Below are 21,272 nucleotides of genomic sequence, written 5' to 3'. Positions count from 1 at the left end.
TCACGAAATTTAAAGATGCCTGCTTCTTGGGACAAAAGCAATGACAAACCTAGACAGCATCTTAAAAAGTAGAGAAATCACCTTGACAACAAAGGTCCGTATAGTTAAAGCTATGGTTTTCCCAGTAGTGATGTATGGAAGTGAAAGCTGGACCATAAAGAAGGTTGATCGCCGAAGAATTGATGCTTTTGAATTATGGTGCTGGAGGAGACTCTTGAGAGTCCCATGGACTGCAAGAAGATCAAACCTATCCAATCTTAAGGAAATCAGCCCTGAGTGCTCACTGGAAGGACAGATCGTGAAGCTGAGGCTCCAATACTTTGGCCACCTCATGAGAAGAGAAGACTCCCTGGAAAAGACCCTGATGTTGGGAAAGATTGAGGGCACAAGGAGAAGGGGATGACAGAGGACGAGATGGTTGGACAGTGTTCTCGAAGCTATGAGCATGAGTTTGAGCAAACTGCGGGAGACAGTGGAAGACAGGAGTGCTTGGCGTGCTCTGATCCCTGGGGTCACGAAGAGTCGGACACAACTAAGCGATTAAAAAACAACAACGACATTAAAAGGTAAAGGTAAAGGTACCCCTGCCCATACGGGCCAGTCTTGACAGACTCTAGGGTTGTGCGCCCATCTCACTTAAGAGGCCAGGGGCCAGCGCTGTCCGGAGACACTTCCGGGTAACGTGGCCAGCGTGACAAAGCTGCATCTGGCGAGCCAGCGCAGCACACGGAAACACCGTTTACCTTCCCGCCAGGAAGCGGTCCCTATTTATCTACTTGCACCGGGGGGTGCTTTCGAACTGCTAGGTTGGCAGGCGCTGGGACCAAGCAACGGGAGCGCACCCCGCCGCGGGGATTTGAACCGCTGACCTTTCGATCGGCAAGCCCTAGGCGCTGAGGCTTTTACCCACAGCACCACCCGCGTCCCAGACATTACTCCACAGAAAAGTGGTGTTATGAGCCATCAAACCTCAGAAACACACTTTCCACAAAAGGTTTCCACAATTTTGGCCACCAGTATAAGTTGCTCATTTTAAGTTAATGTTCTTTTAATATGGGATCAGAATATTATTATTGATGTTTCATGATTATATATGTGTTGGAAGCCACCCAGAGTGGCTGGGGCAACCCAGTCAGATGGGCAGGGTAGAAATAAAAATGTCAGCTTTGTTCAGGAGCTGACAGAGGCTGGAATGTATGAAAGCAGGCAAAGAGAGATAAGGACACTGGAATGTGAGAGGGAGGAGGGGCAGCCGAGTGGCAGAGCTTCAGAGAACAAAGAGAAGGCAGCAGATAGCAAAGATCCACAAAATACCAATCTTAGCTCAGAGACAGAAGGGGAGAGGCCAGGAATAGCTAGCCCAAAAACTAGAAGGCGCGAAAAGGTCAGTGAGAGGAGGGGAAAGAGCAGACGCGAAAGGGTTTTTCCCCCTGTTGGAAGAAGAGGAAGGGGCGGAGTTTAGACTTGGCAACTGCAAACTTGGAAGTCAGACACGGAGTGAAAGAGTTCCAGAGTGATTTATGTGTTTGAGCAATAAACCTGAGCTAATTACTGCCGCTGTCTCGCTTCTGTGGGAGAGCCAAGCCATTACAAAAAATTATTATTATTACTACAGTGGTACCTGTTCTGGAAAAAATTAAGTTTGTAAACCAAGGTAACACTGTATCATCCTCATCACTGCTACTACTACCTGAGATTCCATAAGCCTAGCTCTTCTCTGGGATGGATTTTGTTTGGCCCAGTCATGGCATCCCCTCCATCTCCAATGTCACTCCTTGTTATGGCTTGGTCTCTCCCACAAACGTGAGACTGTTAATAATTTCAGATTTATTGCTAAAACAACAAACTTGGACGGAGCTCCTCTACTCTTCGTCCTCCCCACAAGATGGAGTTGCCCAGACTGAGCTCCTCCCCCTTCCCCAGCACGGAAGCCCCCACCTTCTCTTCCAGTATCTTTAGAGCGTCTCGACCACTTTTCAGATCGAGCGTCTCGACCACTTTTCAGATCCTAGGAGATTTGACAGAGAATGCTTCCTGCATTCCAGCGTCTGACTCACTCCTGTAGCTCTCACACAGCTGTCTGTCATTCTGTCTCCCTTTTTCTTCTCCCCTTTGTTCAGAGCTCAGATGACAGTTCCTCTCCCCCTCCTCTCTGCCTTCCGCTGCTAACTCTCCTCTCCCTAGGCCTGCTTCTTCTCTGGCTGGCAGCACCTGAGCTTCGCTGCCAGTCGTCTCTTTGGTCAACCCAAGACTGACAGGAGCAAAAACAAAAACCTGAAACTACTTAGCTTTCCTAACAATTCTGAAACTGACATTGAAGATGGCCTGGGAAGTTCAGACCAGCCCAATCCTGGTAGAAAAAGGAGTAATTTGAGGAAGGTTGTTCAAAGAAAAAACTGTAATTTACTCTTTATTGTGGGGGTGTTAGGTTCCCAGGTGTTATGGGGGCACTGTTGAGCTCTGTGAAAATATATGAGGTTGGTCACATTGAGGTATTTTTTGAATTCCCAGGCAGATATGACGATCCCACAGGGAGCCTTACCAAGAGAGGCCACGATCCCACGATTCTCCTCCATGACGTCCTTATGCAGAGCTCTCTGGTCAGGCTCCAGCAACGCCCACTCCTCGTCCGTGAAACGAACAGCAACATCTTCAAAGCACAATGGACCCTAAAAGAAAAAGGGAAATGTCTTCCTCTGAGACAGCAGAAATATGATCTGCTACACAATGCTCTGTTGTATCCTTCCTGTTAATAATAATAATAATAATAATAATAATAATAATAATAATTTATTTATACCCCACCCATTTGGCTGGGTTTCCCCAGCCACTCTGGGCAGCTTCCAACAAAACACCAGAATACAATAATCTATTAAACATTAAAAGCTTCCCTAAACAGGGCTGCCTTTAGATGTCTTCTAAAAGTTTGGTAGTTATTTTGCTCTTTGACATCTGGTGGGAGGGCGTTCCACAGGTTGGGTGCCACTACCGAGAAGGCCCTCTGCCTGGTTTCCTGTAACCTCACTTCTCGCAGTGAGGGAACCGCCAGCAGGCCCTCGGCACTGGACCTCAGTGTCTGGGCAGAACGATGGAGGTGAAGACGCTCCTTCAGGTATATTGGACCAAGGCCATTTAGGGCTTTAAAGGTCAGCACCAACACTTTGAATTGTGCTCGGAAATGTACTGGGAGCCAGTGTATGTCGTTCAAGACCGGTGTTATATCGTCTCGACGGTCGCTCCCAGTCACCAGTCTAGCTACCGCATTTTGGATTAGTTGTAGTTTCGGGGTCAGCTTCAAAAGTAGCCCCACATAGAGCGCATTGCAGTAGTCCAAGCGAGAGATAACCAGAGCATGCACCACTCTGACAGGACAGTCCGCGGGCAGGTAGGGTCTTAGCCTGCGTACCAGGTGGAGCTGGTAGACAGCTGCCCTGGACACACAATTGACCTGTGCCTCCATGAACAGCTGCGAATCCAGAATGACTCCCAGGCTGCGCACCTGGTCCTTCAGGGGCACAGTTACCCCATTCAGGACCAGGGAGTCCCCCACACCTGCCCGCCTCTTGTCCCCCCAAAACAGTACTTCTGTCTTGTCAGGATTCAACCTCAATCTGTTAGCCGCCATCCATCCTCCAACTGCCTCCAGACACTCACAGAGGACCGTCAATGCCTTCACTGGTTCCGATTTGAAAGAGAGGTATAGCTGGGTATCATCCACATACTGATGAGTACCCAGGCCAAACCCCCTGATGATCTCTCCCAGCGGCTGCATGTAGATGTTGAAAAGCATGGGGGAGAAGACAGAACCCTGAGGCACCCCACAAGTGAGAGCCCAGGGGTCTGAACACTCATCCCCCACCACCACTTTCTGAACACGGCCCAGGAGGAAGGAGCGGAACCACTACATGACAGTGCCCCCAGCTCCCAGCCCCTCAAGACGGTCCAGAAGGATGTTATGGTTGTTCAGCAACCACTCGCTCAATCACCTTGCCCAAGCATGGAAGATTTGAGACTGGGCGATAGTTAGCCATATTGGCAGCATCTAAAGATGGTTTTTTAATAAGCGGTTTGATAACCCCCTCTTTCAGCGGGTCTGGGAAGGCTCCCTCACAGAGAGAAGCATTCACGACCTCGCGAAGCCCATCGCCTAGCCCTTCCCGGCTAGCTTTTATAAGCCAGGATGGGCAAGGATCAAGGAGACAGGTGGTTGGTTTCACTCGTCCAAGCAGCCTGTCCACATCCTTGGAGGTAACAGATTGGAATTGATCCCATGCAACTTGACTAGACAGGACACTAGCACTCTCCTGCCCCGGCCCTGCTCCCACGGTGGAGTCTAACTCTTCCTGAATCTGAGCGACTTTATCTGCAAAAAACTTTGCAAAATCATTGCAGGAGATCATGTGCCCCATACTGGGCCCCGATGTAGCAGGTGGTTCCGCTAAATTGCAAACCACCTGAAAAAGTCTCCTGCTGCTGGTTTCTGCAGATGCAATAGAGGCAGCAAAGAAAGTCTTCTTCGCCGTTGCTACCGCCACTTGGTAGGCTCGGCATTGAGCTCTAACCCATGTCCGGTCAGCTTCAGAATGAGCTATCCGCCACCAGCGCTCTAGGCGTCTCAGCGATTGTTTCATTGCCCTCAGATCCGTGGAAAACCACAGGGCTGTCCAGGCTCCATGCAATCGAAGAGGGCACTTCGGAGCCAAACAGTCAATAGCCCTGGTTAACTCCGCATTCCACCGGGCCACCAGGGAATCAGCTGTGCGTAAGAGAAACCTGGTGGTCAAGCAGCGGCAAGGACAGGCCCATCAGCTTCATCCAACCAAGTCTCTGTTACACATGCCAGGTCAAGTCCTCCATCCATGATCAAGTCATGGATGGCAGTGGTTTTATGAATCATTGATCTGGCATTGCACAGCAGCACCTTCAGGTCATGTGGGTATCGCTTGCTGATTCTAGTATCCGTCCAGTCAGGACCAGACCCAGAGGCAGGGATAGTCCTCCAACAACGACTAAACCTGCCTCCTCTGTAATGACATGCTCTGGTCTTAACATCCATCCCACCCCCCACAAAAAAAAGTAATCAAAAGGGGAAAAAAGAAATTTTTAAAAAAGATTTTAAAAATTTAAAAAAACATATTAAAACATTTTTAAAAGAACATTGTGCCGCTCCAAGGCCTCCTGGCCAGCAGCAGCAGCAGCAGCAACCGTCCTTATGAGGCTTCAGGCCCCGCCCTGGGCCAGGTGATGAGTGGCAGGAGCAGGGCCCTCAGGCAGGGGAGTTGTTTCAGTAGGATTGCTTTGCTGCGCATTTTATTTATGGATGCTTATTTTATTCTAAGTTTTAATTATGGGTATTCATCTTTGTGCAAATAGGTGGTACTCCACTTTGTGTTTTCCAAGTCATTCTGCCTAGAATTCCAGTTTGCCCGATGGAAGGATCCACTTTCTCCTCTCCTCCTGAGCTGTTCTGGGGAGTTCCCTCCCAATGCCCTAGAGCCAAATTCAAGGGGTTCATAGGGGCATAGAGCGGGAGGAATGGGGGCAGGCCCCATTTTGCAGCCAATGGGCTGGTTAGGTGAATCCAGGCCACTATTTGTTCTCATTTGTCCACTGCTTAGAAACCAATCTGAGCATTCAGTGATCTATTTAGAAATCACATAAGCCTCTGTTGGATGGCCATCTGTCTTGGATGATCTAGCAGAGATTCCTGCATTGCAGGGGGTCTCCTGGCTCTGAGAGACAAGCAGGGAGGGTGGCTTCTGGCAAAAGGAGAGGGAGCCACCTGTGGCTCCTCCTTCTCCTGACTCACCTCTGCCTCTCGACCTTCCTCTCCCACTCGCCTCCTTCCTCTTCTGCCTCTGATTCTGCACTGCATTCTGCCACAGAGTCTTCCAGCTCACTAAGCCCTGTAACCCCTTTAGCTTCTGACATCTCCTCTTCCCAGGCTTATCCCTCTTGCCCCTCTGACCGCCCATCCTTCCTCCACCTCCACTTCTTGGGCTATGAGCCGTCTTCCCTTCCTGGTTCCCCAGCTGCTTCCTCCCACCATTCCTCTGTGCCCAACCAGCCCATGACATTGCTCCATCCCTCGGCCTCTGTCGCCACAAGGCAGCTTCCCCTGACCTGATCTGGTTCCACAGCCACTGCTTCCCTTCTGCCCCCATGAAAAGACGGATCAGGAAGTCTTGCCGGCATCATTCTGTCACCTGCAAAAGATAAAAGGTAAACAGGAAGCCAGGAGTGTCTGCTTCTCTCACAGGTGAAACAGGGCATCTCTAACTGCAGATGGGCCTTTGAGAAAGCCTTACCTGCTGAGAGCATTTGGACGTTTGTGTCCATTTCATATGTTTGTTGTGCAGAAATACATCTCCCCTCCTCTGGACCCTTCTTCCCAACAGTCTCCCTCCAAAACAAGATGAAAAGAACCCCCAGATGAGTTGGAAAACCAACGGAATGAGAGAAAAACCACCTTCCTCCTTACCCAGTGGCCTCTCTCTGGTGTCCAACGGAGGCTTCTCTGTCTCACAGGAATCCAGGTCCATTTCCGCAAAGAGATCCTTTCCGTGAGAAAGAAACAAGGATTCAAAACACAGAATGGTGAGAAAGACTGCGAGATCTCATTCAATAGATGCTTTCCCAGAAAACGGATGGGCCATCAGCAGACCATTATGGGATGTTCTCTGTCCTGTTTGGAGCCCCTTGGGAGTATCCAGAGGAAAGTCTCTCTCACCTGCTTTCTCTCCTCTGCCTGACTCAGGAGGAAACCTTCGGCCAGGGCCACCGCCTGGGAACTGGTCTCTGCTCCGCATTCCCTCACCCAGCTCTCCATCTCCGGGGGAAGGACAGCCAGGAACTGCTCCAAGATCACCAGGTCCAGCATCTCAGCTTTCGTGTGCCTTTCCGGCTTCAGCCACTGGTGGCAAAAGTGGTAGAGTCGGCTGCAAACCTCTCGGGGTCCTTTGGCCTCCTGGCAGCAGAACTGCCTCATCTGCTGGCTCTGCACCTCTGAGCAGAGGGTGTCCTCCTCACCCAGGATCTTCTGCACTGGGTTTTCCCAGAACCCCCCACTGCTCCCAGTTTGGCTGCCATGGCCTCTTCCTGCTTCGGGACCAGCTGAATCTTGCTCATCCATCTGTGCTCTCAGGAAGCCTTTGAGAGATCGGAAGGAACCCTTTGGTCTTCTGACAAGTTCTGTCCGTCTTAATGAGAGGCCCTAGCAAATCCTACAAAGCAAATACATTGTTCTGTTACAGAATTGGGAGGACGGGGGGGGGGGGGGGGACTGGTTCCCTGAGCAAGCATGGATGAGTCTTGCTGGGAACCAGGTGAGGATTGCACCGCATCCCAGACCATGAGCTATCTTTTTGAAAGGAAAGAGGAGGAAGAGGAGAAGAAATAAGTCTCTAGCCTTCTAGCCACGCAAAATGTGGAGGCAACTGAAGGGATTTCTGGGAGATTAATCAACCTGGTTTCTGCAGCCTTCTAGTCAATGCATGAAGTCAGAACCAACTGACAAGGGAGTCATTTGTGGGTCTAGTGGGGGTCCTCAGGAGTTGCTCCCCCCCTCCCCTGCTTCTGTCTCCTTTTCTTGTACTTGGACTCTCTGCCACTCTCCAGACAGACTCCTGGGGTGGAGTCACTTTTTTTTGCTCTGAGGGCCAGGTATTTATCTGGCCAACCCCCTAAAGGCAAAGTGGGAAAAGCCAAAGACATCTCCCTTAAAATTTAGGCGGGTGTTTTTTTTTTGATTTTTTTTATTATTATTATTCTGTTAGATAGCTTAACACACACACAGCCGTTGATGCCAAGGTCCCTGGAGGTTCGGTGAGTAGCAGCGCCCATTTCCGGCTGCTTTGCCAGCAACAATCCCTTTGGGACAGAGAGGATGTGGTCCTGGGATGCCATGCTCTGGGTGCGAGGGGATTGCTGCAGTGGCCTCCGTGGGGAGCTGCCCTGGGAGACAACTGGGAAACTGGTCCGCAATGCAGCAGCCAGACTATGGGCTGGGATCCCTCTCTTTATTCCTGGCCTTTCCTGGGGAGGGGGCTAGTCCACCTCCTCGTCCAGCTTTGGAAAACCATTTGCACATGTTTCCTCTGTTGTGCAATGAGGCTGAGCAATGTCACACAGAGTTAAAGTCCCAGGGACTCCTTTGTTTAAAGAAGGGAGATCTTTTCTGAAGGGGGGGCGGAGGGCCAGATGAGTTTGGGATCCTCTGATCTCCAGGAAGGAGAGCGTGGCAGACCTGGCCCCTCCCGGATCAGGCCCCATAGGTATCCTCCCCTGCTGCAGCCCTGGGACCCCCCCCCGTCTCCCCACTGCACCCTCGGGGGGGGGGGAGAGAGGAGACTCACCAGATCCCAGGAGGGGGACAGCGAGGCAGCCCTTGCAGGAGAGACCCCAAAGCGAGAAAAGGACTGGGGAGGGAGGGGCCCTGGCTCTGGAGGACCTGCCCCCCTTGCTTCCTGTCCTCTCTAGGAAGGCAGCTCACTTCCCTTTAACCCTTGCCAAGCTGAGTCCCTCCGGCTCAGCCCTCTCCCGCTTGGCAGAACCTCAGATTCTTATTATTTCTTATGGATTTAGGGGGCAGCTGCCCCCCTGGCTATGCCCATGCCCAGATATCCTTTGGGGGTGAGTCTCTTGGCTGGACTCTGAGCATCTCCCTCCCTTGGCCAGAAACCAGAGGAAGAGCTTGCAGGGAAAAGGGCTTTGCAGGAGGCAAGGAAGCTCCTCCTAGAATTCAGAAGTGGAGAGGTAGGAGGGGATCCCAGGGTCATCTAGTCCAACTGAAGCCTTAGTTTACCGGGGATTCATTTGCCCGCTTGCCCCAGGACCGAGGAGAGAACAAAAGCACCAGGGAAGCAACTTCTTCTTCGGAGAAAAGAGTTTTATTGAGATCTGCACAGAGGCAGCCAGTGGAATACTTTCCAAAGACTGGCGGCCCCAATACACGTAAACAAGCATTCTTATACCTGAGAGCATACACCCCTCTTCCCAATCCCCCCAATCAGCTGGCAAGGTTATAACTTATTACCTTATATGGCTAGCTAAGCCCCCCTCCCTTTCTTCTCTTGCGTTACTGAAGCAAGAAGCATGAAACAAGAAGCAGCTTCTGGCTTGCAGAACTGAAGCAATTGCGGTTTTTGCTAGCTGCTTTACCACAACTGCAGAAGTTAGTTTGGGTGCAGATAATATTGAGTTTAACCCTTCCTTCTCCCTTCACAACCCCCAGCAATGCAGGAATCTCAGCTAAAGCATCCGTGGCAGATGGCCGTCCGATCTCTGCTCAGAAACCTCCAAGGAAGGAGAGTCCACCACCTCCCAAGGGAGACCTTTCCCCTGCCCAACTGCTCTTAGATGTCCCTCAAGGCAGCGGGTCCTGAGTTCTAGTCCTGCTGAAACAATCGCACTGGCTGCCAAGGAGGAACCAAGTAAATTTCAAAATAAATCCTATTCTCATCATAAATGAGTAATGCTTTCTCATGCATGCTTTTTATGCTAATAAAATGCTTAATTGCTAATTGAATGGACTGAAAATGGATTGTTGTTATTTTTATGTTTAGGGAAGCTTTTAATATTTGATGGACTATTGTATTTTAAAATTTTGTTGAAAGTCGCCCAGAGTGGCTGGGGAACCCAGCCAGGTTGGCGGGGTATAAATATATTATTATTATTATTATTATTATTATTATTATTATTATTATTATATGATTAGGAGAGTGTTCTCCTTTCGAAAGAGGCAGGTGGAATCTCCACTGTTGCTAATAGCATAACATTAAAAGGCTAGGGAAATATGGGGAGCCCTAGAGCATCTGCTTGGCATGCAGAATGTCCCAGGGTCAACCCCTGACATCTGCAAGGGCTGGACGAAATCCCTGCCTGAAACTCTGGGGAGCTGCTGCCAGTCAGTGTAGGCCAGGGGTCCTCAAACTATGTCCCGTGGGCCGAATCCAGCCCTCCAGGGTCGTGAATCTGGCCTGCACGGCCATTTCAGAAACCGCCAAGTGTCTGAGGCTGAAAGCATCTCGCCACCCGCTCAGTCAGTCCCCATAGCACCGGTCTTGAAAGACCTACATTGGCTCCCAGTATGTTTCCGAGCACAATTCAAAGTGTTGGTGCTGACCTTGAAAGCACTAAATGGCCTCGGTCCTGTATACCTGAAGGAACGTCTCCACCCCCATCGTTCTGCCTGGACATGGAGGCCCAGTGCTGAGGGCCTTCTGGCGGTTCCCTCATTGCGAGAAGCAAAGCTACAGGGAACCAGGCAGAGGGCCTTCTCAGTAATGGCGCCCACCCTGTGGAACGCCCTCCTATCAGATGTCAAAGTGATAAACAACTACCTGAGATTCAGAAGACATCTTAAGGCAGCCCTGTTCAGGGAAGTTTTTAATGTGTGACATTTTAGTGTATTTTTGGTCGCTGTGGAAGCCGCCCAGAGTGGCTGGGGAAACCCAGCCAGATGGACGGGGTACAAATAATAAATTATTATTATTATTAGGTAAACGCTACCAGTGTTGGTGCTGCTTTCCCCCACTGCCAGCCTCAAAACCAGGTCGGGGAGTAGCGCGAAGGTGTCGCACGCCTTCCCGCTGCCCCCCAAGCCTGTGGGGCTGGCGGTGGGGGGAAGCGCTGCTTTCCCCCACCGCCAGCCTCAAAGACTAGACTCTCCTGGCTTCAGCGAAAGCAGCGCAAAGCCTCCGGAGCGCAGGATTCAGAGGCTTTGGGTTGCTATCGCTGAAGCCAGGGAGCCTGCATTCGCTCCATAGGACGTACACACATTTCCCCTTAATTTTGAGAAGTTGAGAAGAACTGACAGTCTAACGTTTGCTGGAGCCAGAACAAGACCTCTTGCTCCAGGTGATGCAGAGCTGCCAGGAAGCTGCCTTTTAAAAAAGTAATACTTTGAGCCCGTAGTTCAATTTCCCAGCAGCTCCCCTTGCCCCGGAGACACTTCTAGCATTTCATCTCCTCTACCTGTGGCATTGTTCAGCAGTGGGGAAAGTGACCTCTTCACACCAGATGTCCATTTGGTATGGTCCTTTCCAGGTTTTTTCCTGCCCCTTGTGTTTGTCTTTCATTTGTTCTCCTCTGTGTGTTGCCAGTAGACGCCACAATTCTGTGGGTACTCTAGGTGGCGCAGAAAGCACCTAGAAGCTCCCTAGAGGTTGAAGTGCAGATCAAACTTCAGTTTTGCGCTCTATTAATTCCAGTTAGCAGTACTGGGGGTGGTTCAGATTCTGGGGCAGTGCTTTTGGCCATCAGAGGGTGTCACAGGGCCAGCCTACTTTCCCTTTAAAGCAAATTGGGTCTCCAGCTGGTTTTGGATTACAACTCCCATCATCCCTAACTAGCAGGACCAATGGGGAGGGATTATGGGAACTGTAGTCCGGGAGTTGCTGGAGACCCAAGTTTGGCCCGTAAGGATTGGACCTGTCCACATTTGTATTTTCTTGTATTTTGTTTTCCTCCTTTGTGCGTTTTTTTTTTTTTAAGAGGGCAAATTGAAAGAGAAATTGTATGGTAAGTTGCGAAATAATAAAAGGTTGCGTTTGAAAAACACAAACAAACCTGGGGGGTGGCCTTGTAATCATTTTACACTTAGTTAACCCTTTCCTTATGACCCAGTATGATGTCACATACCTAGGAGGGCTAACGCCACATACCTCCCCCCTTAAGAAGATTGACTCAGGAGGGATAACTTAACCTACCGTATTTTTCGCTCTATAACACGCACCTGACCATAAGACGCACGTAATTTTTAAGAGGAGGAAAAGAAGAAGAAAATATTCTAAACGAAACAGTGGATGTATGATTTTTGTGGTTCATGCTGTGGCCACAGACATGTGATCTGATGGTGAATTTGGGGTGACCCAGTGCAAAAATCCTGAGGATCCATGTGGATCCGTGCTTTGTGACCACGTTTTAAGTGGGGAGGGAAGGAAAAGCACTCAAGGGACAAGGAACACTCATGGGGTGGGTGGAGAAGGATCTTTTCGGCGAGCTGAGCGGGGAGGAGGGAGGGAAAGAGCACTGTTGCTTTAAAGGTATACTTAAGGTATTTGCCCTGTGCCTGGGGTTTTTTCCATTTAACAGTTTGCCGCCTTTTCCTTCCGCTCCTTGTTTTGAGGCAGAATAGATTTGAGCAAGTGAGGAGGACTTGGATTGCAGGGGATTCGCCATTAGCTGTGTAAAAGTGCTCCTCCTTGCAGCCTTCTACTTTGTTTGTACACGTGGCTACTAGTATCAGGTTCAGTTTGAGTGATAAGCAGCCACCAGCAGCAATAGAATGGAGCACAAAAAAGCGGTAGAGGCACTAGGACCCAGACAATGCTCAAATCTATCCTGCCTGAAAACAAGCTGCAGAAGTAAAAAAGCACCTCCAGCTCCCATCCCCAGCGGATCAGCTGAGACAGCGGGGGATTTGCATAGTTTTCCCCTCTCCCTCATCCCATGCCTTCCCCAGCCTTTTTTTTTTTTTTACTTCCTGGTTTTCACTGTGCTCATGGCTCAGAGCTCGAGGTTGGGGTTTTTTTCGCTGCTGGTTGCTTAATTTTTTCCCTTCCCGATCCAACCCCTCCTGTGCCTTGCCGTCCCTCTCCAGCCTCATTGCTCCGTTTAGAGAGCGCGTGGACCTTTGCTAGCTGAGGCTGCAGCAGCTGTTGCTGGCTACGCAACGCTTTTAAAAGCGCCTGCTGGCGTTTAACCGCCTGCCTCCTTCCGGCTCGATATGGCTCCTGTCTGTCCCTCCTCCTGTGTAAGCGGCTGCTGCCCGCTTTGCTGCCACGGCTCTCCTTCCCTCCCTCCTCCCCAGCTCCTCCGTAGGTTGCTTTAAAGCAAGCAAAGTGAGGACAGACGCTTTGCTTGACTGACGGCAGCCAGGGCTCCAGTCCAGTGCATTCGCTCTGTAACACGTACAGGCATTTTCCCTTACTTTCTAGGAGCAAAAAAGTGCGTGTTATGGAGCGAAAATTACAGTCGTTATTCTCCTGATCAATCAGCATTACATATCTAATGCAAATAAACATTTACTAATCTGTTATTACACCCTTCACATCCCACATAACATTGGTACATCAATTACTTTGTTCTGGCAAAATATACATTTATACATAAAACCTGATATATCTTAGGTATTCAGTTAACTACAGAAAAATTATAACTGTGCACTGGTTAACTTTCAACCGCAGGTCTTTTTGATAAGGCATCTGCAATGGTGTTCAGGGACCCTTTTACATTTTTAATTGTAAAATTAAAGTCTTGCAGCGATAGGGCCCACCTCATCAACTTACTGTTCTTCATTGTTCTCAACCACAGCAAGGGTGAATGGTCAGTACATAAGCTAAAAGTTCGGCCCCAGATGTACGGCTTCAGTTTCTATAATGCCCACACGATGGCAAGGCATTCCTTCTCGATGGTCGAAAATGTCTTTCCTTCGGAAGTAATTTCTTGCTTATGAAGGTGATCGGACGCAGGTCGTCCTTCTCTCCCTGTTGACACAGTACGGCCCCGATCCTGGCATTAGAGGCATCGGTGAAGACGGCGAACTCACGATCATAATTAGGAGCAACAAGGACTGGTCCTGACGTCAAGGCGCTTTTTAAGGCATCAAAGGCCTGCTGACACGCTGCTGTCCATTTAACCTTATCTGGCTCCTTCTTCCGAGTTAGGTCAGATAAAGGCGCTGCTAACTCACTAAATTTTGGAATAAATTTTCGATAATAACCGGCTAGTCCTAGGAAAGCTCTGACTTTCTTCTTGGAGGTAGGGGTAGGCCATTTTGAAATGGCTTCTACCTTTGTCTCTAAAGGTTTCATCACTCCTCCTCCCAACATGTGTTCCAGGTATTGAATAATCGAGCCCCCTATCTGGCATTTGCTAGCTTTGATGGTTAAGCACGCCTCTTTAATTCGCTGTAGCACTATCCCTAAGTGCTCTTTGTGTTTATCCCAAGTTGGACTGTACACAGCAATATCGTCTAAATAAGCAACTGTGAACCCTCGTAATCCATTCAGGATTTTGTCCACCAGTCGCTGAAAAGTGGCTGGCACATTCTTTAAACTCAAACTGCCCTAAGCGACTTCTAAACACAGTTTTCTCCTGGTTCCTAGGGTCCATTTTTACTCCTCTTTCTGTTCTTGGGCCAAACTAGGTTTTTGGTTTTTTGTAAAAGGAACCAGCAGGGCTTCATTTCTCCCCTCAGAGATCTGTTCCTCAGCTCAGGTCTCCTTTGGCAACAGTAGCATTCCCCTCAGCATTGGGTGACTGTTGACACCCCTTGGAGTGAGTACTACAAAAGAACTCTGTTCATGCTCTAAGAGATCCCATCCGATCAGCACAGCAGTGGGAATCTCCTCAGAAATGGCAACCTGCCACTGTCCTGACCAATCTTGGAACTTAACATGGATCTCTGCAACAAGTAATACCTCAGGCTGCTTTGAAATTCCTTTTAATTGCATAACTTTCCCTGGAATTATTTTGGTGGGACAGATTATCTCTGGGTGGACAATAGTGACTTGCGAGCCTGTATCTTTTAACCCTAGAAATCTCCTCCCTTCAATCCAAATAATTTCCCCAGCGTTTTTCAAGATTGTCTTGTTTAATGGCATAGCAATGTGCCACTTTAGCCTCCACCACTTCAGCAGGCTTCGGCCTATCCTGACTAGCTTGGCTCTCCTCAGCTGCTTTGATACAATATGTCTTTTTTGGAGGGCTAATATTGACAGACATTTCCCCTCCAGCTCTACAATTAAACTTTTTGTGGCCAAGTTTTCCACATCCCCAGCACTTCGGTTCTTTGGGATTTGTATAATTTGTTTTCCACCCTTTCTCCTCAGTGAGACTGGTCTTTGCTTGGGCCTTGTCATTTTGCCCTTTTGACAATGGCCTATTTCCCTTGTCTGTCTCTGAAGATGGGTTTCCCTTTGCCTGTTGGAATTTATTTCTGGTAGTCCCCCACACCAGTGTGGTGTAGTGGTTAAGAGCAGTGGACTCGTAATCTGGGGAACCGGGTTCGCGTCTCCGCTCCTCCACATGCAGCTGCTGGGGGACCTTGGGCCAGTCACACTTTTTTGAAGTCTCTCAGCCCCACTCACCTCACAGAGTGTTTGTTGTGGGGGAGGAAGGGAAAGGAGAATGTTAGCCGCTTTGAGACTCCTTAAAGGGAGTGAAAGGCGGGATATCAAATCCAAACTCTTCTTCTTCTTCTTCTTTCCCGCCAAAACTTGGTTCATCAAACCTATGGTCCCTTATTTCATTTATTCGGTCAGCTAAGTTAGCGGCTTCTTGAAGTGATCGAGGGTGTCTTTCCTTTATAAGATATTTTAATTGGCCGTTTATCATTTTATAAAATTGTTCCAGAGGAAACACTTCTCTGATTTTTGGAACGGAGTCTGCCCTCTCCTGTTCTAACCATTTTGTGAGGTAGTTTGAGATTTTAGCCCCAAACTGAGCGTATGTCTCCTCCCTCACTTTAGTCACACTTCTAAATTTCTTTCTCAGTTGTTCTAGGGTAATCCCAAACCTGGTATATATTAGTTGCTTAAACATATCAACATTTTTGGATTGGTCCTCAGTCATTTGGGCATAGATTTCAGCTAATGCACCACTTATTTTGGCTCTAAGTATCTTCATCTTATCTTCATCTTTCACTTGAAAATTTTGACAAACTCTTTCAAATGATATAATAAAAGCCTCAGGGCTATCTTTTTCCTTAAACACAGGAAAACGCTTTAAATCTACCTTCACTTGAGTTTGACTACTGGTGTTATTACTATTATTTTGATTTTCCATGGCTGCTAATTCCAGTTTCCTCATCTCCAGCTGAAATTGCATTCTTTCACTCTCACTTTCCCTCTCCTGCTCAGCTCTCATTCTTTCGCTCTCCTGCTCAGCCCTAATTCTTTAGTTCTCACTTTAGGCTTTAATTCTTTCTATTTCTAGTACAGATCTAATCTTTTCTAATTCCAATTTATATTCTTGTTCTAACTTCCACTTTACAAAGTCTTCAGAGAATTTTGCACCTCCTGCCTCAGGTTGAATGTTAGTTACATTTACTAAACACTGCTCTTCCCTCTGAGGATTTCCATTCTCCTCTCCTTCAGAACTTTAATAAGTTGTTTCCCTCACAGGGTTTCTTATCTTTTTGGGCGGCATAATGTATGAGTGAGAATTGCCAGTAAATTAACAAAATAAGAGAACTTTCCTCTCAGTACCGTTCCCTCTGGCTAGGCTGCTCTCAAGACTCTGGTCCCAAAGTTCTGCTATGGGTTTTCTCTCTAACCCTTCAAGCTTACTTCCTCTGACCACGAGCCTAAACCCTCTGCCAGAACAGATTTTGAGCTCTCTTTTTCCTTGTTATTTTGGCTTTGTGGCTTACCTTGGGTATTTTACAACTACACACTCAGGCTAGGTAATCACTTCACAGATTTACCCTTCCCCCTCCAGGAGTATTGTTTTCCCCAACACAGGCGTATCTATCTGATCCTGCCTCAAACATATTGATTTGGATCCCACTGCTGCCGTCGCTTTTTTGGTGACTAGGCGCAGCAATCTAAATATCCCACCACAGGGTATTGAATGGATCTCACAGGCGTATTGATGTTATCCCACCGCTGCCGACACTTTTGTGGCGTTCACACAGGGTCCCCAGACGTTTGACGGTCTATTGATCCCTGTGCCACCACTGGATAGCATCCCCGCTGCCACCAACCCGTTTCTCTCAGGTACACACTGCATCTAGACAGTTGTTAACATTAAACCAAATAAACAAGTTTATTTTATAAGCATTAACAAGTTTATGGTTTGAGATAATTTTTCTTGTCAGTTTCTTAACCTTAGTTTCATTACCGGCCTATACCTTCCTAATACCTTCTAACTGATTATCCCAGCTGTTTAACTGACTCCTCTTAACAGATTCTCTCACTCTCTCGCATCAAACTAGCCCAACCCACAGACTTATCCTCCCTCCTTCTCTAACTCCAGACTCACTTCCTAACAACTCTAACTCCTCCCCTTGGGTTCCTATTGGTTAATCATTTTACACTTAGTTAACCCTTTCCTTATGACCTAGTATGATGCCATACACCTAGGAGGGCAAACGCCACAGGCCAAATTAAATATTTTATGGGGGGGAGACGCCTAGGTATTTAAATATTGGCACATATTCCTACACCCACAGGTCTCAGGATGGTTACAACATAAAAACACAAAACACCACATGTTCAAAAGGCATTAGATGTCAATCAGCCAAACGCAAGGTAATAAAGGTGCGGATTTCTTAGCTCCTAAAGCTGTAAAATGGTTTTTCCGACCTTTGAATGGATTCTTTTATGGGAAGTGAGTTTGGAGCTTTGACTGAAGCTCTTTCCACATTCCACACACTGATAGGGTTTCTCCCCTGTATGAATTATGTGATGAGAAGTGAGAGAGGAGCTCTGACTAAAGCTCTTTCCACATTCCATGCACTGATAGGGTTTCTCCCCTGTATGAATTCTTTGATGAGAAGTGAGACTATTGCTGTGACTAAAGCTCTTTCCACATTCCATGCACTGATAGAGCTTCTCCCCTGTATGAATTCTTTGATGGGAAGTGAGAATGTACTTCTTCCTGAAGCTCTTTCCACATTCCACACACTGATAGGGTTTCTCCCCTGTATGAATTCTTTGATGGGAAGTGAGACTGAAGCTGTGACTGAAGCTCTTTCCACATTCTACACACTGAAAGGGTTTCTCCCGTGTATGAATTCGCTTATGGGAAGTGAGACCGGAGCTGTGACTGAAGCTCTTTCCACATTCTACACACTGATAAGGTTTCTCACCTGTATGAATTTTTTGATGGGAAGTGAGATGGGAGCTATTGGTGAAGCTCTTTCCACATTCCACACACTGATAGGGTTTCTCCCCTGTATGAATTCTTTGATGGCAAGTGAGATCGCAGCTCTTCCTGAAGCTCTTTCCACATTCCACACACTGATAGGGTTTCTCCCCTGTATGAATTCTTTGATGGGCAGTGAGATGGGAGCTCTGACTGAACCATTTTCCACATTCCACACACTGATAGGGTTTCTCCCCTGTATGAATTCTCTGATGGGAGGTGAGACTGTGGCTGTCACTGAAGCTCTTTCCACATTCCACACACTGATAAGGTTTCTCACCTGTATGAATTTTTTGATGGGAAGTGAGATGGGAGCTCTTCATGAAGCTCTTTCCACATTCCACACACTGATAGGGTTTCTCCCCTGTATGAATTCTTTGATGGCAAGTGAGAGAGGAGCTATGCCTGAAGCTCTTTCCACATTCCATGCACTGATAGGGTTTCTCCCCTGTATGAATTCTTTGATGAAATGTGAGAGTGTCCTTCTTCCTGAAGCTCTTTCCACATTCCACACACTGATAGGGTTTCTCCCCTGTATGAATACTTTGATGGGAAGTGAGATTGGAGATGTTCCTGAAGCTCTTTCCACATTCCACACACTGATAGAGTTTCTCCCCTGTATGAATTCTTTGATGGGAAGTGAGAGAGGAGCTCTGACTGAAGCTTTTTCCACATTCCGTGCACGGATAGAGTTTATTTCCAATGAGATTTTGTTGATGGGATGTGGAATGGGAGCTCTGACTGCAGCTTTCTCCACATTCTAAATTTTTACGTGGCTTCTCCTCTCTGGGGATTTTATCGTGGTCACCTTTGTTCTCGATTTCCGATTCATCACAATCTGCAATGGAGACAAAAAGGGGTTAGAGCCTCAGGAACAAATGGAGAAGAACTGAAGGAAGTTGGGGGGGGTGTTCATTACCTGTGTTGTTTGTCATTAACCAACATATTTATTATGAGATTCTGATGTGTTGTTGAATGTTGGTTTGTTTCATATATAGTAGTGGTCAAAATTGTGGAAGAGTTTTGGAAAAAAGTGTATTTCAGAGGCTTGATGGCTCAAAACTCTGCTTCTTTTGGAGTAATATATAAAATTATATATCAACGGAAAGATAATTTAATCAAGAATGCAATTCAACAAAGTTTGTTTAATTATCCGTATTCTATCAAACATTGTAGCCAAATAACCAGAAAAAGGAAGCACAACTTGCTTAGGTTGACTTTTGTCAGTGTGTTACGTGATTGCTAAAAAGTTGGTTGGTTTTTTTGTGTTCTTTCATTTAGTGAGGTTGTAAAACATAATAAAATTATAGAAAAGGCACAAAGAGTTTACTGGTCACCCAGAAAGCGATGTAAAATAGTACTATTAAGTGAACCAGGCTACAGCTATGAAGAAAATAGTATTTGCCCAGGACGATATCTACCTTTACCTCCCCACCCCCATTTTATGTTGTTATTTCTATGTATATCATGCTATGGCCACACGGCTAATGCAATAAAATCTATTGAAGAAAATAGAAGTGAGATTGGGTGAAACATAACCAAAGCTGGCCTTTCTATATTTTTGAAGAGGTATAAGGAGACTCAGTCACTACAAAATCAGAGTGGTAAAGGCAGGAAAAGGTGCACAAAGACAAGTGACGATCGAAGAATGGAGAGTCTGTCCCTACACGACAGAAGAATATCATCTGGGTGTATACAAGATGACATGAAGCCATGTAATGTGAAGTTGAGTGCAAGGACTGGTCTAAATGTTAGAGTTCTAAGGAAAAAGCCATTGTTATCTCTCAAGCAAAGCTTGAAAAGATTAACAACATGACTAAACCCTTGTTAAGTGGACAGTGGAACAATGGGACAGTGTTATTTGGAGGGATGAGACCCAAATGTCCTTGCTTAGTAGTGACGGCATGAAATACACAAGAAGAATCAGAGAAGATTTACATCCGACTTGCATTACACTGACCATGAAACACCCAGATAGTGTGATGATCTGGGGTTGGATGGCAGAAAAAGGTGTGGGCAGAATTTGCGTCATTAATGGGAATGTAAATGCCGCAAAATACATAAATGAAATACTTTAGCCCCAACTGAAGCATTCCGCAGGTGATCTTTTCCCAGATACTGAAGCATTTATATATATTTATATATTTATTTATTTATTTTTCTATTTCAACAAGATTCAGCTTCATGTCATGTTGCTGCTGTGTGCAAACGGTGCTTTCAAGATAATCCTATTCCACTGCCGGAATGGCCTGGGAATAGCCAAAACTTTAATCCAATCGGAAATCTATGGAGCCGACAAAAGAAACTTGTTAATCAAAGGCAACCCAGCAATAAAGCCCAATTAACAGAGGCAAAAATTCAGTCTTGATTTCACATTATTAGAGCTGCAGAACAAAAAACTTGGTTCACTTCATGGGAAGGCATTGTAAGGCCATAATGAAAGCTAAAGGTTACCAATGGTTACCAAAGGTTTCATGTTTTTTCTTTATGACTGCTGTTCTAATAAATACTCCTTCATAAAAGTCATTGCATTACATTCTTCATTACATTCTTTCCATTGCTCTATAATTTTATGGTATTACTCCACACAAAAGTGGTGTTAGGAGCCATCAAACCTCAGAAATACACTTTTCACAAAAGGTTTCCACAATTTTGGCCACTAGTATAAGTTGTTCATTTTAAAGTTAATGTTCTTTTTATATGGATTCATATTATTATTATTTATGTTTCATGATTATATATGTGTTGGAAGCCGCCCAGATTGGCTGGGGCAACCCAACCAGATGGGCAGAGTAGAAATAAAAATTATTATTATTATTACTACAGTGGTACCTCGATTTAAGAACAGTTCTGTTCCAGAAAAGATTAAGTTTGTAAACCGAGGTACCACTGTATTACTATTACTATCATCATCCTCATCCTCATCACTGCTACTACTACCTGAGATTCCATAAGACTAGCTCTTCTCTGGGGTGGATTTTGTTTGGCCCAGTCATGGCATCCCCTCCATCTCCAATGTCAGTCCTTGTTATGGCTTGGTCGTGAGACGACTCTGGCTGTTAATAATTACAATTCTGGGCTGCATCAATAGGAGCATAGCATCTGGGCACCACAGTTCAGGAAGCACCAGTTCTGGGCACCACAGTTCAGGAAGGACACTGACAAACTGGAACGTGTCCAGAGGATGGCAACCAAAATGGTCAAAGGCCTGGAAACGATGCCTTATGAGGAACGGCTAAGGGAGCTGGGCATGTTTAGCCTGGAGAAGAGGAGGTTAAGGGGTGATATGATAGCCATGTTCAAATATATAAAAGGATGTCACATAGAGGAGGGAGAAAGGTTGTTTTCTGCTGCTCCAGAGAAGCGGACACGGAGCAATGGATCCAAACTACAAGAAAGAA

General features: G+C 46.9%; 2 protein-coding genes across 2 annotated transcripts in view; both read right to left on the bottom strand.

The window, feature by feature from the left end:
- The window catches only part of LOC310760763 (uncharacterized protein), a 36,411-nt gene that overhangs the window by 5,718 nt on the left and 9,421 nt on the right, over positions 1-21,272 (bottom strand). Inside the window, exons 2-5 of the mRNA XM_083609915.1 lie at positions 6,731-7,223; positions 6,482-6,557; positions 6,124-6,206; positions 2,543-2,669 (exon numbers count right to left, since the gene is read on the bottom strand). Coding sequence (XP_083466041.1) covers positions 2,543-2,669; positions 6,124-6,206; positions 6,482-6,557; positions 6,731-7,132 — 688 coding nt within the window. The 5' untranslated portion in view covers positions 7,133-7,223. The remainder of the gene's footprint in view (positions 1-2,542; positions 2,670-6,123; positions 6,207-6,481; positions 6,558-6,730; positions 7,224-21,272) is intronic.
- The window catches only part of LOC310761873 (uncharacterized protein), a gene marked incomplete at its 5' end in the record, with an annotated part of 59,062 nt that continues 54,153 nt past the window's right edge, over positions 16,364-21,272 (bottom strand). Inside the window, one exon of the mRNA XM_083612072.1 lies at positions 16,364-18,709. Within this exon, the coding sequence (XP_083468198.1) occupies positions 17,283-18,709 (1,427 nt within the window). The 3' untranslated portion in view covers positions 16,364-17,282. The remainder of the gene's footprint in view (positions 18,710-21,272) is intronic.

The sequence above is a fragment of the Podarcis filfolensis genome (genome assembly GCF_964270895.1).
Source record: "Podarcis filfolensis genome assembly, chromosome: 4".
Classification (NCBI taxonomy): domain Eukaryota; kingdom Metazoa; phylum Chordata; class Lepidosauria; order Squamata; family Lacertidae; genus Podarcis; species Podarcis filfolensis.
This window is presented reverse-complemented; position numbering and strand designations above follow the sequence as displayed.